This window comes from Limulus polyphemus, unplaced genomic scaffold (genome assembly GCF_000517525.1).
Source record: "Limulus polyphemus unplaced genomic scaffold, Limulus_polyphemus-2.1.2 Scaffold198, whole genome shotgun sequence".
NCBI lineage: Eukaryota > Metazoa > Arthropoda > Merostomata > Xiphosura > Limulidae > Limulus > Limulus polyphemus.
The window spans coordinates 358,384-377,813 of record NW_013665808.1 but is presented as its reverse complement, the minus strand read 5'-3'; the positions used below and the strand labels follow the sequence as shown (position 1 = coordinate 377,813).

The 19,430-nt window shown below is 32.5% G+C and overlaps 1 protein-coding gene across 1 annotated transcript in view; it reads left to right on the top strand.

Moving 5' to 3' along the window:
* Positions 1 to 18,249, top strand: part of LOC106478302 (PR domain zinc finger protein 12-like) — a 24,795-nt gene extending 6,546 nt beyond the window's left edge. The window contains exons 3-7 of the mRNA XM_013938832.2: positions 7,004 to 7,182; positions 9,840 to 9,998; positions 10,980 to 11,091; positions 11,646 to 11,843; positions 17,029 to 18,249. Coding sequence (XP_013794286.1) covers positions 7,004 to 7,182; positions 9,840 to 9,998; positions 10,980 to 11,091; positions 11,646 to 11,843; positions 17,029 to 17,153 — 773 coding nt within the window. The 3' untranslated portion in view covers positions 17,154 to 18,249. The remainder of the gene's footprint in view (positions 1 to 7,003; positions 7,183 to 9,839; positions 9,999 to 10,979; positions 11,092 to 11,645; positions 11,844 to 17,028) is intronic.
* Positions 18,250 to 19,430: the final 1,181 nt, after the last annotated feature.

The following is a 19,430-nucleotide window of genomic DNA, read 5'->3' as shown; positions in this document are numbered from 1 at the left end:
ATATATATATATATATATATATATATACTGAAGTAAAATGCTAATCATTGAATTAAAACAAAACAAATTACATTTGTTTATATATTTTAAAATGTATATTTGAAACAAAACTTTAACTTATAACAATGTGTTAATTATACCACTGAATTTAGTTTCAAAATCTTTTTCCTCAGTATTCCGCGATTCATTAATGCCCAAGAAAAATAAAGAAGGTATGCTTTGAAAAAAAAAATCAATTAAACTGATTTTACTCGCACTTATTAATTTTAATGAAAAAGTAGCAGATTTACATTTATAAACACATTGCATTGTCAAGTAAGTCTTATCATAATACTATAGAAAATACCCTTGCCCAATCTTCCACAAATATACTGAAATCTTTAGATCACAGAAAAATGATTTTAAAACTTCTTATATAATCGTTCGTTTTTAGTCAGCATTTTAAAGTTACTCATAGTCAGTAACTCATTATTTTTCAACCCAAAGTCATCAGTAATATTTACGACATACATTTTATAATACAGCTTTAATCAAATTTACTTCTTTTTTTAAACACTTTTTTTTCATAATCCACAACCGCCCCCGTTGACTCAATGGTAAGTTTGAAAGTTTATAACACTAAATTCGGCTTTATTTCTGCGGTGGACACAGCACAGATACACACTGTGCAGCTCTGTGCTTAGCAACTATCAAACATTTTTTTCTCTCTAAATTTTTCTGCAGGCTTACGACACAAAAAATCGGGATTCGATACCAGCGTGTAGTTTCACGCTAAACAACAACCAACCAGCTGTAATTTTTTTATTCCCTACAAGTCATTTGTTCGTAACTATTTGACCGAATGTAGTCCAATGATTACCGTGCCGGTTATCCATCTGTGTGTTTGATATTCGCGTCTCGTAACCGCCAACAAAAATGTTGCTCTGCGCTTTGGATCTGTCGGTGTATTATAAGAGTGACAGTAAAATCCTATTATTCAATTAATTTTGTTTTTTGTTTGTTTTTAGAGCAAAGCCTCATTGGGCTATCTGCTGTGTCCATCGCGGGGAATCTAACCCCCAATTTTAGCATTGGAAATCCTTAAACTTACCGCTGTTCTACAGGGGAACTATTCAATTAAGGTCGCCCAAGAATTGGTGGTAGACACTTTTCAATGGCTGCGTTCCCTCTAGTCTATCGGGTAGCGCAACTAACCGAAAACGAACAAACCATTGCTGTAACTACCTGAACAAATGTTCATAGCAATGTCCCATTATTATCAAGTAAAAAAGAAGAAATCAGAAGTAGTAAGAGTTGTTTAGATAAAATAGTTTTACACAAGAGTTACAAGAACACTAAAGTTGATACATTCCAAGTTGATTGGTTTTTTTATCATGTTATATAACATGTTAGTACAATTTCAGTTTATAAAGTTTACAGCAGAGCTAGGCGTGACCTAATGATTAAAGTGACTAACTGCGAAATTAAGGGTCCATGGTTCGCGTCATGTTGTCGCACAAACGCACTCCACACTTTGGAATCGTGGGTGCGTTATCGGAGTTGGAGTCAAATCCCACTAATCGATTAAAGTAGTCCAAGAGTTGGCGGTGGCTGCTGTTGACTAGCTGTCTTCTTTGTAGTCTGTCAATTCAAAATTTTGTAGCCGCTTGTTTAGATATCTCTTGTGTATCTTTATGTGAATTTCCGAAACAAGCTTATATATAGCAAAGAAAAAAAACAAATAGTCAATATAAATTAAAAGAACTACATATAAACCGAGTTCCCTTCAAGAAACTTAAGAGATTGAAAGTTACTTTCTGCTTAGGTGGCTATAAATAAATGCTTATCATGATAGGCCCGTTAAAAATATCGACATGACTTTTACAGAGTAATAAGTTGTGTGTAATTTGTAAGTTATAACGAGCAATATGAAGTTGAAAAAAAACTTCGAAATGTTTTATTTGTATCTGTTTTTGTTCTTTTTAAGCATGGGACTACAACTTAAGATTGTAACTTAGGGACAATATATTTAAGAAAAACGGTAAGCTCAAAGCTACAATATTGTATAAAATCACTAATTAGTTTGGCTAAACTAATAGATTATGATAAAGTACGAAGTATAAGAATATTATTTAATTTTTTTTACATAAATGTTAGGTACTGGGTGTGGTCTATGTTTACTTTCTCGGACTGTGAATTGGGTTTTTTGGTTTGGAAATTCGCGCAAAGCTTAAGGAGGGCTATCTACGCTAGCAGTGAACGACTAGAGGGAAGGCAGCTAGTGATCACCACCCACTGCCAACACTTGGGCTACTCTTTTACCAACGAATATTGGGATTGACCGTCACATTATAATGCCACCACGGCTGAAAGGGCGAGCATGTTTGGTGGGAAGGATGATTCGAACCCGCGACTCGCAGATTACGAGTCGAGCACCCTAACCACCTGGCCATGCCAGGCCGGGACTGTGAATTTGAAGGGTCGCATCCTGTTGCCACAGAGACTAGCTTCACGCTTTGGAGCCGTGGGTGTGTTACACGAATGACAGTCAGATCCCACTATTCGATCAGACAAAAGTAGTCCCAAAGTTCGAGGTGAGTACTGTCGACTAACTACTTTCCCTTTAGTCTATTACTTCAAAATTAGAGTCGGCTGTACGCATGATAATAGTCTGCGTGTAGTTTTACGCGAAACTTCTAAAAAATGAAACAAACGATATTTTAGTCCTCACAGTTCAAATCATGATACAAGACTTATTTAATAAGGCCAAAGTTTTAGCAGAACTTGAAACACAGCCGTTTATATTTTCTTTTTTATGTCGAAAACGCTGTTGTTTTTGACACTTAAGAACCACATTTGTTCGTAAGACAGCTGTGTTTAAACCTTTAAGCAACAGTAGCGCACATACACAATAATAATAATAATATATAATAAAAGAAAACAAAGCACTTTTCATCAGTAATTTGTAATGGTTTTGTGGGAATTATTCGAAACTCTATAAATAAACCAACTGCAATCTATTTTTTATCGTTAACCATGCAATTACGCAACTAAATATTTAATCAACAAAAGAAAATTACCACGTTTCATTAATATTTAAATTCAAATGTCAAGCTCACCTAAGTTGCTTAAAGTGCCAACATAGGGAATTTTAAACACATTTCCTAAACTATTTGATGATCAAAGTTATGTTCTCTTCTTTTACTTCACGTTTTCACAATTGAAGATGTTACAGATCTAGAAAAAATAAGAACAATTTAAAGCAAGAACGAAACCAATGTTTGAAAACATTAACCAATTATACGGGTTTTAAATACAGTAAATTATATCAACAAAGTGGAACCTATTATAAATCGTATAGATGAACTTATAAGAATTAGAAGTGATTCCACAGCAACGAGGGAAGACAAACTTACGGTATATCTTTTATAGTTTAAAAATAAAAAAGGTGACCTTTATAACGGGAGATATATATATTTATACCAAAAATTAAACCAAACTCAGAGTGTGGGATTTTAAGGTTTAGAGGACGCAGTGGCTTCGCTTTTGGACTCGTAATCGGAAGGTTGTGAGTTGGAGACTGATACTCGTCATACTGTTGAGTGCTTAAGCAAGGTACTTTATCCCAGTTGTTTCATTCTACTCAGCTGTTAGCTGAGATTTAACCTGCAATGGATTGATATCCCGTTCAAAGGGAATGTGTCACCATTTCCATCCGCTTAAGGTTTAACTGAACGTTTCTAGCCCTATACTTGAAGAAAGTATTTCCAACATTGCTTCGCTGTTATTCACCATAGATATCTGAAATGTTTAACAATGACTCTTACAAGTATAAGCTAGAAACAAGACAAGAAATAATTCTTACTTTTATTGTGATTTAAAAGTGAATGATAAAACCACGTAATTCCAATTTTTCTGAATAGTGAACTGGTTATTAACTTAGTAAGTTTGCTACGTCATTCTGTTGAGTATTTTTTATTTTAATCCATAAAATATTTTTTAACACTGTCTAAAAAATTTGTAATAAAAATATTACGAATTTAAAACATCGTTATTTAAAAAATGAAGAAACATGGAGCTCAGCACCGGTTCCTATGTGGTATTTCGGCAAGGGGGGATGGGATTGACCTTGACCCTAAGGCTCACAAACAGGATGTTCAGTTAGAACAATTGTTTCTAGGGTAGGCTATGATAAACTATTTTTAATACTTTTTTTAACTTTTTGAAATCGTTTGTACAGAATGAATGCGTTGCTAAGGATGCTTTTAAATTTTTCAGTAGCTTAAAGCAGACAAAATTTAACGATGTTCCTTGTGCTAGCTATGATTGTTGTTTTTGAAGTTAAGCACAAAGCTACACAATGGGCTATCTGTGCTCTGCCCACCACGGGTATCAAAACCCGGATTCTAGCGTTGTAAGTCCGCAGACATACCGCTGTGCTACTAGGGGGCCCTCTAGCTATGATCGAGTTATTGTTTTCATATATAACACTAGATGAAACCGCTTATCTTTTTTTAACTTTGTGTTTTCTGAGAATGACATTGTACGGGTTATAATTGAAGACGTTTTTAAACCACTTTTACGTTTTGCGACGAAACAATCACTTTATGTTTAATAGTATAATCTGTGAACAGATTGATGGAGTGACTATGGGCCCCAGCCTTGTTCTTAACCTTGCTAACGTTTGGTTACGGTCCCGTCCTGTATTTTGTAATCCCGTGTATTACAGGAGATATGTTGATGTCACTTTTTGGTTATTTAGCAATGTTGGGTAGGTTAACGAATTTCTCCAGTTTTTAAACAGTAAACATCCCAATGTAAAGAACACCGTTGAAAATCAACAGAATGACAAACTTTCGTTCTTAGATATCCATCACCAGGGTATATTTACCACTAAAGTGTATCATAATTCGACTTTCACCGAACTTTATTCACATTTTGAAAGTTTCACTCCTTCAATTTTTAAATAAAATATAACTAAAACCCTGTTACACAGAGACTTTAGGGTATTAGGAAATCAAAATATTGTTGAAACAGAAGTCGTAAACCTTAAACAAATGCTTCGAAGAAACTGTTTTACGTTGTTGTTCCAAAATAGAATAATCCACACCAAAACCGAAGAACTAAATACCCCCATCTGTTGTTATGTTAAGTATACTGAAAAAAAAAAACTGTTACTTAAGTCATACCCAGGCCCGGCATGGCCAGCTCGACTCGCAATCTGCGGGTCGCGGGTTCGAATCCCCGTCCCACCAAAAATGCTCGCTCTTTCAGCCGTGGGGGCATTATAATTCGACGGTCAATCCCACTATTTGTTGGTAAAAGAGTAGCCCAAGAGTTGGCGGTGGGCAGTGATGACTAGCTGCCTTCCCTCTAGTCTTATATTGCTAAATTAGGACGGCTAGCGCAGATAGCCCTTGTGTAGCTTTGCGCGAAATAAAAAAAAACAACAAAAAGAACAATAAGTCATACCCTACTTAGGCAGCATTTAATGCATGATTATGAAGAAAATTATCAAACAGCTATATCCACAAATGTGGTTAAAAGGACTCTTCAACTTTAAAGATGAACAACCTCACTAGTGATATATGAGTTCACGTGCCCGAGGTACAACCAGGAATAAACCATAAACCACTATAAGGCTCTACAGTCGAAATAAATACCACTATAATGCTAAAATCTTCAATATCAGTATTATTAGCAACCACTATCTAAACGAATATGATTTTGTGCCTATACTTCCATGCAGTATTTGCCGTGTCATTTTCCATTTCGTGGAGAAAAAAATCTATTTTAAAGGATGCTACAATATCTTGTTATTAAGTTAAGAAAACCAGCTCTTAACCATTAAATACTCCTGTTTTTTTTTGTATATTATATAAAAGAATGAATGGTTTTTACCCAATTTTAATATTGCTTATTTACACTAAGTTTTGAAACAGAGAAAAACATAAAAATATGCGCAAAATACGAATAGTACTGGTAGTAATCGGTGTAATAACTGGTCAGTAATTTTAGGGTTAACTCTACAGTTTCCGTGAAGGGAATGACAGTTTTTACATCACAGAAATATTCCTCAGCCAAGTATAAGTTTTAGAAGTGTTACGTATTACAATTTCGAATGATCTGAAACCGAACTAAATGATAATTTAAATTAAGTAGTTATATAAATGCCGATATGTATCCAATTTATGATATTTGCCAACAAATTGATACACACACAGTTTTCTATTGTTTTTAATACAAATATATTTTAATACACAAACAATAATACAATTTACAATAATAGTTATTACAAATAGTTATTATAAACAATGATTTATGAACAAAAGTTTTACAAATTTACAAGCAATATAAAATCTTCTTTCTAGTCTGGAACTTCCTTGATGTCTTATCGAGGGTTCACCATGAGCGAGTTAATTTCGAGTTGATGTAGGTACAATTCACTTAATAGGGAGCTAGCTAGCCCTGTAGTTCTCGGTGATCACACGCCGATTACAGGTCGAGTTTCCACCGATGACGTTAAGTAATGTTTTCGTAAAAGTACTAATGTCCAATGTGAATCCACTAAAGTTAAATAGTTTGTAATGTTCGAAATTTATAAACGTTCCTGGTCAAATATCTGAATTTTCCCGATTAATAAGTTAATCACAATTATAGCTTACGGAGTTTATAGCACACTAATTATAGCAACCAGTAATAGATACTGTTTTTATGGCGCGTAGCGTTGGTTATATTTATAGGCGTGTGGAGAGTTTCTCGAAAATTTAGATTACGTAATAATACTGACGCTAACACTAGCGTTTACGTACACACACATATTGTTGATTCTTACATTCGAGAATCTTCTACAACTTTAGAGAATAGGCGGGAGTTTCGCAATACATATTTAATTGTATAAATTATGTACATTTCTAAATATAAATTTAATATAAACAAACATCGATATTAAAATAAATATATAATAATCAATCCGTCACAGAAGGCAACAATGAACCGTTTTTTTATTCATCACTTATTATAGGATTACTGACTAGGACTCCTGTTCAGTTAAAGCTGGGAGTCTCAACCATACCAATTCTTCATAATGGCGTGTTTGCTGCTGAGTGGATTACGAAAGGAACAGAGATGGGTCCATATCCAGGGGTTATTCGATCCAAAGGAGACCTGTGGATCACAAGTGATACTGACAAGGTTTGGGAGGTGAGTCTGAAAAAAAAGTTCGTTTTTAAGAAACGAAACCCACGGCTTAGACCAGCAGCGAACTATCATTTTTACTTCAGTCAACTTTAATAGTTAAAGTCATGTTTACATATCAATTTCAGAGAATCTTTTAAGTATTTTTTTTTTTTTACCTGTTAGCATTTCAATACACAACTACTAAAAAAAGTTTTGCAGAAATTAAGTATTATGTAGGGGTAGTTGTGCCAAAAAATACAGAAAAAAGGTATTGATGAATACACAAAACCATACAAATACCCCTACATAAATAGCCAGTAAGTACGAGTCAATCTTATAAGCTTATGGTTATTAACCAGTGTAAGATTATATAGCACTATGCAGTTTAAATGCTTTTATTCAAACCTGAATTCACGCAACTGACAGTAATTTAACATTTAGTTGTAGTTATAAGTTATTCTTGGAAATATTTGACTACTTGTATGGGGATTTTTGTATGGTTTTGTGTATTCATCCCTAACTTGTTTCAGTACTTTTTGACATTCCCATCCCTAAATCATACAAAACCTTTTTTATTATTCGTTTAACTCTTTTTTTGTAAACAATTTCATTAAAGTAGGTTGATGAATGAACATTGTTTTATTTTTATAATTCATTGGTAATATATATATTGTTAATATTGTATGAATTTTGTCAGTTTCTTCATTGCACTTGTAGAATGACCTCGGATATTGGTATTATACAATACATTTGGCTATAATAGATAATTAATCATCACTGGTCATAATCTTGACTTATTGGGGCTTAATGTTGAGGAACCTACAGTAATGAAAGAACATATAAAATATGTATATCTGTATCATCCCTATATTCATGTTTACATTATTTTTGGCACTGCCATTCCTACATCATCTTACATTTAAAAATGTTTGTTATTACTTTTTTCTCGGCCCATTCCTACGTACTAAGCTTACCGTGCTTAGCGTTTAGAAACAGAATTATTTGAACTTTTCTTATTTATTTATATAAAGTTTGGAGTCCCCCCCCTCCTATGGTTTAGTGTTAGTCTTGAGAGCTTATAATTCTAAAATTCTGGGTTCTATTCTGTGGTGGGCGCAATACAGATAGTCCATTGTACAATTTTGTGCTTAACAACAAACAAACCAAGTTTTCACTCTTTGTCATATAATTCATATTTAAAATTATTATTCAATTGTTATCAGAAAATTGATAACTATAGTATTTGTTTTTTTTAACGATGTTAAATCTAAAAATGGTAAACCAAAGATCTTACTAAACCTTATTAAACCCATGAAGTGAACCGCTTGTATTCGTTGCTCTCATAAAATAATTATTCTTGTATATATATATTACGCTTTTGTCCTATTGATTTTACACAGGAAACCTTAGAATACTATCGCTCCAAGCCATTGTTGACAAGAAGAATAGTGAAAAAATACATCTTCAGTATTAATGCCTTATGGCATGGCTGGACTGCAGTTCATTTAAGAGTTTACTGTAAACAGTGGTTTCAAGTTGACTATAATTAAAGAATTGCAACTTTTTAACTATCAGTTGTTGCATGTATATATAGTGTTGAAGTTTCACAGAAACATCTTCTCAATTGAATGAAGTATAATTTGTGTTACTTTTTACTATTTACTTTTATGGATTACGAAGCTACAAAGTTGTATTTTTTGTAAAACTTTGTCATTTTTATTCTAATGATGATCCTTATTGCTTTCTTCTTATATGAAAATTAATTAAATACAATAAAAATGCCGCTAAGATTTTCAGAACATTTCAAAACTGTTTTTACTCTGTGAATGAATGTGATTAATTGTTAATCTTTTTTTTTAATTACTAACTAATTAAGACAAATGTGCTAAAGTAAAGAATTTTCATTTTCTTCTATACTGCTGTTAAGTTTATGCGCTAATAAAAGGATATTGTCTTCCATTATCATCTTTAGAGTGCTTAAGTGTAGCTCAGAACTATATTCTTAAATCAAGAGGATTTTTACATTTAAAAACCGTCAATACATGAAAGCAGCTGAAATAATACTAGTTTACAAAGGTGATTTTTTTCCAAGTTTTTTAATTATGTAAATGTATATATATGTATAATATTATTTATACGATTATGTTTATTGTTTCGGAAATTCACGCAAAGCTACAAAGGGATTATCTTCTCTAGCCGTCTCCAATCTTAAACTAATCGAATACTAGGAAGACAGTTAGTTGACAGCACCCACCGCCAACTCTTTGGCTACTGTAATCGAATAGTAGAATTTGACCGTTGCTCTTATAATGCACCTAAGCCCCACATTGTAGCAACAGTGCGAATTGGACCCTTAGGTTCATAGTCCGTTGTCCGGAATGATAACCACTTGAACTTCTTTTTAATCATAAAAAGTTGAAGTTTTTTATTTTTTACTTTTTATTTCGCTTTGTCTTTTTATAATCCCAAGTTCTTCGACGGGTTTTACACTTTACTGTTTTAAAGCTTTTCTTTAGATTTGATTCTAAGGATGCCAACTGCTCAGTGGTAAGTCTGCAGGCTTACAACACTTAAAATCGGGTTTTGATACCCGTGGTGGGCAGAGCACAGTTAGCCTTTTGTGTAGCATTGCGTTTAACAACAACCAAACTTGAGTTAAAAAATAATTTTACTTTCTCTAGATATTTGATTGTTCTAATGGAGAAGTGGAAGAGTACGTTGACTCTCGAACCCATGTTATGTGCTCGTGGATGACTCACGTGAAATGTGCACGGAACGAGCAAGAACAGAATTTAGAAACTTTTCAAGTTGAAACGTCTGTATATTATCGGGCAATGAAGGTAAATTAATTTATTTTAAAACACAGTTTTAAGTCATGCTTCTAATAATCAATTTAGATTTGAAAAATCTGTCAGAACTTTACGTTTTTACTTGTTAACCTTATAATTACCGAAGGATCCATTCGGCTTTGTAAGCACACATTTCTGGACTATTTATACATCAGTCTGTTCGTGGTCCTGACTTTGTCACAGGAGCTCTATTAAGTCTCAATTACATAATAAAATCACAACTATTACTGTTTAGGTTCACTCTGTATTTAACATAGAAAATTAGTAATCACGCTCATTTTTGTCAATTCTTTACTGATGTTATAGGCTAAGCAGAAACACGAAATAACTTAATATGGTAGTGATTGATATAAAAACAAGTAGGTAATTTCAGGGTTAACGTTTCTTTCATTAGCAAAAAACATTGATTCTTCTCTATAGACGTCGTTATACATTGTTTTGCATTGATGACTGGAGATATACAACATATATTTAATTTCATGGTAAATAAAATGTTGTTAATAGAATGAAATCTAAGAAATGCTCTTTTTCCAAATAAAGTAAAAAAATATTGATAACTCCAAATTATATTTTTAGGATACTGTACCAGAAGAACTACTGGTTTAATACATAGATCTATTCCGTAACACCTGGGCATTCTAGTTAACAACAACTCAAAATGATATTTTTATGATATTGCACCAGAAGAACTACTGGTTTAATACATAGATATATTCCATAACACCTGGGCATTCTAGTTAACAACAACTCAAAATGATATTTTTAGGATATTGCACCAGAAAAAGAATTATTGGTTTGGTACAATAGTACTATTCCACTGTACATGGGCATTCCAGTTAACAACTCAAACTGATATTTCTAGGATATTACACCAGAAGAAGAGTTAATGGTTTGTTACAGTAGTGCTATTCCACATTTATATGGGCATTCTAATTAAAAATTCAAATTAAAATCTCAAACTGATATTTTTAGGATATTGCACCAGAAGAAGAGTTACTGGTTTGGTACAATAGTGCTATTCCACAGTATATGGGAATTCCAGTCAAGCTCTTTTCCGATGACAACAAGATTGAACATTCCGAAGGTAAGATGTGTTTCACCTGAAACGTATCAGATACTTTCTAAATAATCTCATTAATGAACCATGTTACTCACCCTAAGAAATTTTAAACAATAAAAGGATTGAACAAATGAAGTTTTTCTCTAAAATTAAACATTAAAGTGTTTGCATGACTCTCGTCGTCCTATGTGAAAATTCTTTTAAGACCTAACTTAAGGAAATACAAAATTATTGTATGTATAACATTTTTCTTTGGATTTTTTTTTACTTGCTAATAGCCAGACGTTATATTATCTTAATAAAATGGACTAAGTTAAATTATTGTCATATCTCCTTTATAATCCATAAAACGGATTTTGTGATATTTTACTTTTATAATTAATTAGGTTGGGAAATGGTTGAAGTAATATTGTTCAAATGTGTGAATAAATCCTATTTCGTATGCTATATTTCAAAAACATTTCATGTTAACCTTAGAATATATGAAGGAACTTCTACTAAAAGCACAATGCAAGTACAAGACAGTAACAATTATAAGTTGTAGAGAAAAAATAATAATGTTTCGTCCTTGTCAACAGATGGCAGGAGAAAACGATTTTGTCCTTCCAGTGGCAGCAAAGTAAGATGTGTTGTCTGCCGTCGTGGGTTTAACTCTCGAAGTAACCTTCGTTCTCACATGCGGATACATACCTTAGAGCGCCCATTTGTCTGCAAATATTGTCAGAAGTCATTCAGCCAATCTTCTACGTTGAAAAACCATGTAAGGCTTCACACAGGTAAGCCCCAAAAATGTGTTATTAATATTATAGGAGAATTGCATCATCCCTGTCTCTGAATAGTTTAAGGATTTGAAAATGCTATAACTGTGTTTTGTATAGTTAGCAGCCTGTACTAGTCACCTAAGTATCTTTACTGATTAGTTACTTTTTGTTATTAGAAGCTAATTATCAATTAGTTTATATTATGCGTTTTTTAGTTGTTAATCTGTTTCGATTCAGGGAAATCTACAGAAAGTATATGTGATGCCAAAAGCTAGTACTCGATCCTGGATCGTCTTGTTAGAAAGACAGGTGCGGTATCTACTCTCATTCCACTGGAAATTAATTATTTAAGTTTTCTTTCCTCGTTCTGTGATTCATCTCTCATCATTTTCGTTCTGGTCCATTTTATTGTGTGAGCTTCTCTGACATAATGGGCTGTTATAAGAATATTATTTTGTATTTTAACACATGAACTCAGAACAAAATTATTACAAGCACTCTATATAGAAAATATCTTACCCAAGAAATTACTAACATTTTTTTCTTCAACTTTTGTTCAGCTTTAAGAAAGCTTAAAATATGATAGATTTTTTTTCCCTTTAGGAAATAGTTCGCGTTTGAATTTTTCTTATTTACTACACATTTTGTAGATTTTATGTATTGCATAATAACGTTTTTACTTTTATTTGTAGTAAGAATTTGTAACACTGAAGTTAAAAACAACTTTTTAAAACTTTGTTTGTCGTAAGGATTTTTGACATTGAAGTTAAGCCTATGTTGATAGTAAGAGTTTGTAACACTGAAGTTAAACCTTTGTTTGTGGCAAAGAGTTGTAGCACTGAGGTTAAAATTTTATTTGTTGTAGAGATTTATAGTACTGAAGTTGAACCTTTATCGTTTGTAAGAGTTTCTAATGCTAAAGTTAAATCGTTTTGATGGTCGATATAACTGCTACATTAACTCTGGACGAAAGTGAGTCCTTTAATTCAAGGAACCCTCTTCTGGAAATTGCACCAAAGTTCCTATTTGTTGTCATGCCTTAAGTTTCTTCTGTTTTGCATCGTTGGCACATATGTCTCTGCATTAAAATTGTGAAATGTGCAATAAAAGGCTTTCACAATGTGTTGTGTTTGTTGAAATGTTAAGTTTCAAGATGTTAATTTTTGTGATTATTTAGGCTAACTAATATGTAATATCTTAGATGTAGAATCAGTACAGTTTTTGATAAACTTCATTGTTTAAACACAAGTATGTACACAGTGTTTTCAAAGAATACCTGTGCTTTAATAATTTTAAAGGATTTTTGAAAGTTCGATATCCCTTAATCTTTAACAAAGTCGTTTTTCAGTAATCACGAACATATGAATACGTAGTATTGCATCCCTGTACTACGCCTTAAAATTTAAAATACCTGAATTCAGTTCCAAATACTGAAATATAAGTACTTATTTCATGCGTTCACTTATGAGAACTACATGGATATTTTGGTTCATTTTGTACGTTCATCATGCTCCAGAAAGTCAATACTCCCATTTCTGCTTCAGATTTGATCATTTGTTGGTTTTCGGTTTCGGTTATTGTTCCGTATAATTATATAACCTTGTTGGTTGTTGGAGCACGTAGAGGATTTTGTCGGAACTACAGACTACTACACTGGTTCAAGTGTTGGTAACTGGGCAAATGCAAAAGCAAACGGCAACTCATTTTGGTGTATCATTGTCTTTTATGGAAATGTTATGAACAAGATTTCTGCCAATTATCAATGTCGTGGAAGACCAACATTGAGTAATATCCGCCATCTGCAATAACATAGACTTTGGGTTTTGACAATCCTCTTCCCATAGATTTAGTTTGGACTTGAGGAGCAAACAACAGGGGACAAATTTCACGAGTCTGGCTTAAGATCGAAAAGGTCTGCTTCGGTTCAGTAGATGACCACATAGCAGCAAACAGCTCGTTTGGACTTTTGGTCGAAATCACCAAATTCGACAAATAGATGCTGTTGTACTTATATGGGAATTTAATGCTCAAGATGTATTGTTGTGATATTAAACCCAGCTTAATGACATTTCGCGAGTGCAGTCGGACTAGACTGCTTTTCTTCAGGAACGTGCCCAGTTTGATACTGGAAAACAAATTTGAATAACCATAGAGGTGGCATATTGGTCTGCAGGGAGTTTATAGATCTATCTCTAATAATAACATAAGATTCTGAATAACGTTGTCCTGGCTGATAAGATGTTGGCATGTACTGCAGATGCAAAGACTGTATCAATGCTAGGGGGTTCATTACTAAGTATATATTTTTCCTACATTCGCTTTTATTTTCAGACAATTTATTTAGTCAAACACTAACTGCGACCACATCCATAAGAGAAAAACAGTAAGTATCTTAAGTGTAAAAAAAAATCACAATAATTTTAATCACATGGTGTAACGTTATAACACATTACGACACTGAGAATAAATTCAACAACATATTCTTTACTGGGTCAGTACGAAACAGTAATTAGGAGAGTTTATAATATCATATCGACTGCACTATTTTATGTACACTGCTGTAGCTAAGGCCTTAAGTTAAGCGCTAAAACTCAATGTCGGTTTGGTTAAAACATCCAAAGTATTAGCTTCAATGCTACTTTCGTCAGTTGTTTTCATGACACCAAGTCTTATGACATATAACAGCCGAAATATAAATACTGTTTCAATTAAGACTTGATAAGTACAGGTACTGAGTTAATCTAGTACAGCGCCAATAGAAAAGGTTATCGTTTGCTTCTAAAGCTGAAAGAGAAAGTCCAAATTATTTAGAAAGATGCACCTTTGGGTAGTACGAAATGGGTATCAGTACAAAAATGTGTGTAGTCAGGGCGATTTTATAGGGGATCAAATGTAAGGGCCTGCGTATGAAGGCCCTATGGCTATTGTGGCTGTTAAATGTATTTATTCTCCAAATGTAAATTAAAACTAGAAGAAATTTAATGTGAAAGCTTAAAATTTAAAATTGTATTCAACTTTTAATAAAAGAGTAACATGAAAATAGCATTTAGGGGGTACTGGTTTCATATGACCTCTGCAAATATGTAATAACTGTTACAAAAGAAATTTGACCTCTAGTTATCTCTCTAGTTGCGTGTTTAATCATTTGTGGTATTTTACATAAACACAGTTCATATTTTTTTCGGAAACAAGTATCAGCATTATCACAAAATGTAAAAAGCATGCATACTGATTCGGTCAAAATGACCGACCTTGTAACCATCATGTAGCCGTGAAACTATACTTACTACAACACTGAATGTTCTATATGTATATTTACACAATTTTACAAGCTTTCAGTAAAAATTACACAAAAGAACAGATTTTTTAATTAAGTATTTTCACTATATAGTTGCCTGTGAATTCACTGAGTCAGAATCTGACTCAAATTCTGAATGGTCTGAGGGCAATGTTATTTTCATGTTAAGATTAAAAATACTTTTTTTTTTCATCTTACAGTTTTTACATTTCATTTGCAGAACCTGTAAAACTTTTTGAAATAAATATCAAAAATTTTTTTCAGTAAACTTTATATTTTATCTGTTGTTTTCTCTACCACAAGGAGGCTAGTACAAGGATGTTCTTGCACTGCATGTACTCAAAAACCAATGTTTGTAATATCGTTGTCGTCTGTTCTCCCGGTACTGACGTAGCAATGCTGTGTTGTTATCATTATAATGCTATTGGTGGATACCAACTGTTTTATCTTACTGGATCTGGGGCAGAGTTAAGGTACTTTATTGACCATAACACTGTTGGATTTATAATCGAGTAAGTCTGTAAATATCTACTAGCAATTCACACTTTAACTGAAGTTTATCAGGAATCGACAAAAATAAAAGCTCATCATAAAGACTTGTGTCTTTTGTTGAACGTATGAAACAATACATCTACCATAAGTTGTTTTTTTAGTAGCTGCAAAAATCTTCACGTACGGCCAAAAGTTTGAAAATCCAAATATAAACATTCAAATGACAAGCTTTCAAACATTTGTATCTGAATCTATGCATTGGGACCCATTCTACGTCTACTATCTCCAGTAATTAGAGGTTGTGAATAAGATGATATTGGATCTCTTGTACCAGGCTTTGTCAAACTTGAAATTTTACTAAATTCAATTGTAGAATTAACTCTGTGTGACTGTACATGGAACTGTTTGCATTAGTTGTCGCTACACCGAGTTGTCGCAAATGTGATAGTGGTTGTAAAATTTCGCAAATGGAAAACTATCAAGTGGATCCTGACTCTGAACTAAACTAGATTATTTCATGACAAAATGGGATGCAGTTCAACATTTCGTTCAAACCATCATTATTCGTGAGCTATATTTATAATTTATAGTCAATGTCCAACATCAAGTTCAAGTGGTGTTCCTTTAGGGAGCTTTCCACTCCTAGTGTTCCTCAGACCAGAGACCCCTAATCCCAGCTTGACATTATTTCATTAATGTTGTGCACCTACTCGCCTCGACTACTTTTAATGATTATATCCCACCGTATACACAGAATATTACACCAGTCAGCTAATCAAACCATTAAGCAAAATAATAATTGTTGGAATTTTCTACCTCAAATTTCAGTTTTTTATGTCACTTCAGTGTAAAGTTTATCTTTTAAAATATTCTTTCTAACTAACTTAACCCGTGTTGGTTAGTTTAAATAGCTTAGTCCAACGAATTCAAAGCATGGGGATATATAAACTTAGATTCTCTCCACAGGGAAGGCATGTGCCAAATTTTGAGCCCCAGTGAAATTTCCCTGACTGCCCCAGCTTTAGTACTGCCACCCGATTGAAGTTCCATAATAATTTGTTAATCAATATCTATACCATTTTCCCTTTCAGCTTGTGAAATAAACGGAACTTATTTCTAGGGCCCCTTTTCATCATTGGCTCCCCAACTAGCGTTGTGTATACAATAATCACACTTTACTAGTTTAAGCATTAAACATGACAAAACTTAATAATATGCTTGTCCTTATCAGTACATTTTTAGTTTAGTATCAGCAGCGATCATCGTTGTATTATTTTTTCCCTTCAATATCAAGTCAAAAGAACTAGTTGTTGTTTTAAGAAGTTTCCACTCAGATTGAAAACAAAAAATATGTTATGTTATTTGTAATCTTGTCCTCATAATTTATCTCAAATTTTTCATCTTTACTAGGAGAGCGGCCCTATAAGTGCCATGTTTGTCACAGTGCCTATTCTCAGCTGGCAGGTCTTCGAGCTCACCAGAAAAGTTCCAGGCATCGCCCTCTTGTGTCAGAAAGAAATGGCTCATCGAAGTGATTTTATTTTTTGTTATTATTGATGTGGAAATGAACCTTTGTTTATAGATATTTTTACCGGAAACATTTTGCCGATGCTTAGCAATTCCAAAATACTACTGAAAAAAAGAGAAATTAAAAATTTAAATAAACTGAATAAAAATATACATTTTTCACAATTATTTAAGAGGGTTTATTTTCGAACCTAAACTCAGGGAAAATGAATACATCAATCGTACTTTTCGCAAAATTCATTCCACTGATTTGTAAAAATCATTACAAAAGTCTGTAATTTTATTGGTTTATTTTTGATTGTTTGAGATTTTAATCTAGCTCTTTGTTTTTGACACATTCACACATATATGGTATTCTTTATCAATTCAAGAACATCAGCAAACTTTCCAAGGGTAGATTTTCATTCATCAGAAGCTAGAATCTTTATATTTTCTGTTTTGTGTGTATTCTCATTTTGGAAGACACAAATGATGATAAAGTGGTACAGAAGAGACTAAAATAAAACAACAACCTGAAACTGATTTTGTGAGTAAGTACTAGTATATTCTCGTTGATTATTCTTAAGAATACAGGTAATTGTTTTAGATGATGTGTCAAAATAAACGACGGAAAACTTCAAAAGGTGGACAGTTTAGATGTATCATACCATGGAGGACAAGTCGTTGTGATTGATACTGTTTAATACTGAACAGCATGAAAGAGAAGATGGGTAAATATGGATACCGCTAAGAAACAAGCGTCAGTAGGGATGGTGCTAACCATAAGGATCCTAGTCAATAGACTGATGAATGTGTGTAATATATATATTTAAAAAAAAACGATGACACAACGTGTATGATAATTTTGAAATAATTAACATCACGTACGGATGATGCAAGATTGATCTCTGTAGGGTCTTGTTGTTGATAGACCCATTGGATTTGTACTGATAGTAATGGAACAAACTATTAGATACAGAATTATCTGGTAGATACTCAGATATAAGAGTAAATGTAATCTCTCTTTAGTTTTAGCCTTGGTTATTTTATGACAATATAAAGTTATTTATGCAATTTTTATTTAACATCGATATTGTTTCAATTTCGTTAGTTTGAGTTTTACAATGAAGAAGTGCAGTACCTGTGTACTTTTCAATTAAAAAGTAAAAAAGTCAAACAGTATAAATTTTTAATATTTATATAATATAACCTATATATATGATATTGCATTTTGTATGAAAAGCTTTCTAATAAATTTATAATTACATTTGTATATTTTTTAAAGTTGTCGTTTTTGTGTATTTCATTTGTTATTCCTTTTCTGTGGTTTGTTAAAACTATTTTGATTAGAAGGATTTTTTAAATGAAATGTTTTGGCAAAGTTCTTGAATCGCTGGAAATTAGTATGAAATGTATACTTACAGCACGTGCTGTTCTACAAAAATTTCAAAGTAATGCAATTACAATTTAAAACCTAATTGTACGAGTGTTCTCGTTTTTCTTAAAAATAAACCGCATTATCAAATACAATTTTGAAGAAAACTTCTGTATCTTGATAGTATTGTCCACGTTCTGTATTCGTACAAAAATATAGAATATGTTAGGTATACTACAATTTGAGTATAAATGTAAAAGAAGCTGACTTATGTTTAACAAGAAAATTGAAATAAAATAATATAGGTTTAATGTTGAACACGCACAAACAATTAATGGGAAGATACTACAACTCAACGCTTATATATTTATAAATTTTCAAATTAATGTATTTTTACTTTTTACAGATACAGATTGTATAAATTTTTCCATACATTTAAGTTATAAATTTGCATTTAATTATGAACTGAATTGTATAATTAATTAATAATTTGCCATCATACAGTATCATGAACTAGTTTGTCTCCTGTATATCTAGGTCTTAAAATATCCGTGTACACTGTAGTAAATCATGTCTTCGTAGATTGCAAAAATGAATAACCACGGCATATACTCAACGAAGCTTTTATTTAATTAAGAAATTTCGTGTTGACCAGTACAGTTATATATATATATACACGCATATATATATATATATATACTTGTACATAATTTTCTCGTTAACGTATACGTATTTATAATCGCGTTCATATGTTGTTTAAAACCACCTATAGTCCCAGCTCCAGCTCTTCTCTCTTGAGGGGGAAGGGGAGAGTGGAGCTTTATTAACATTTTATAAAAATCATGCGATTTTGTAGAAACTTTAGCGATACAAGTCCTTTCTTAAATAAAACTGGTTTATTCTTTCTGAATACAACTTTGCAATACACTTA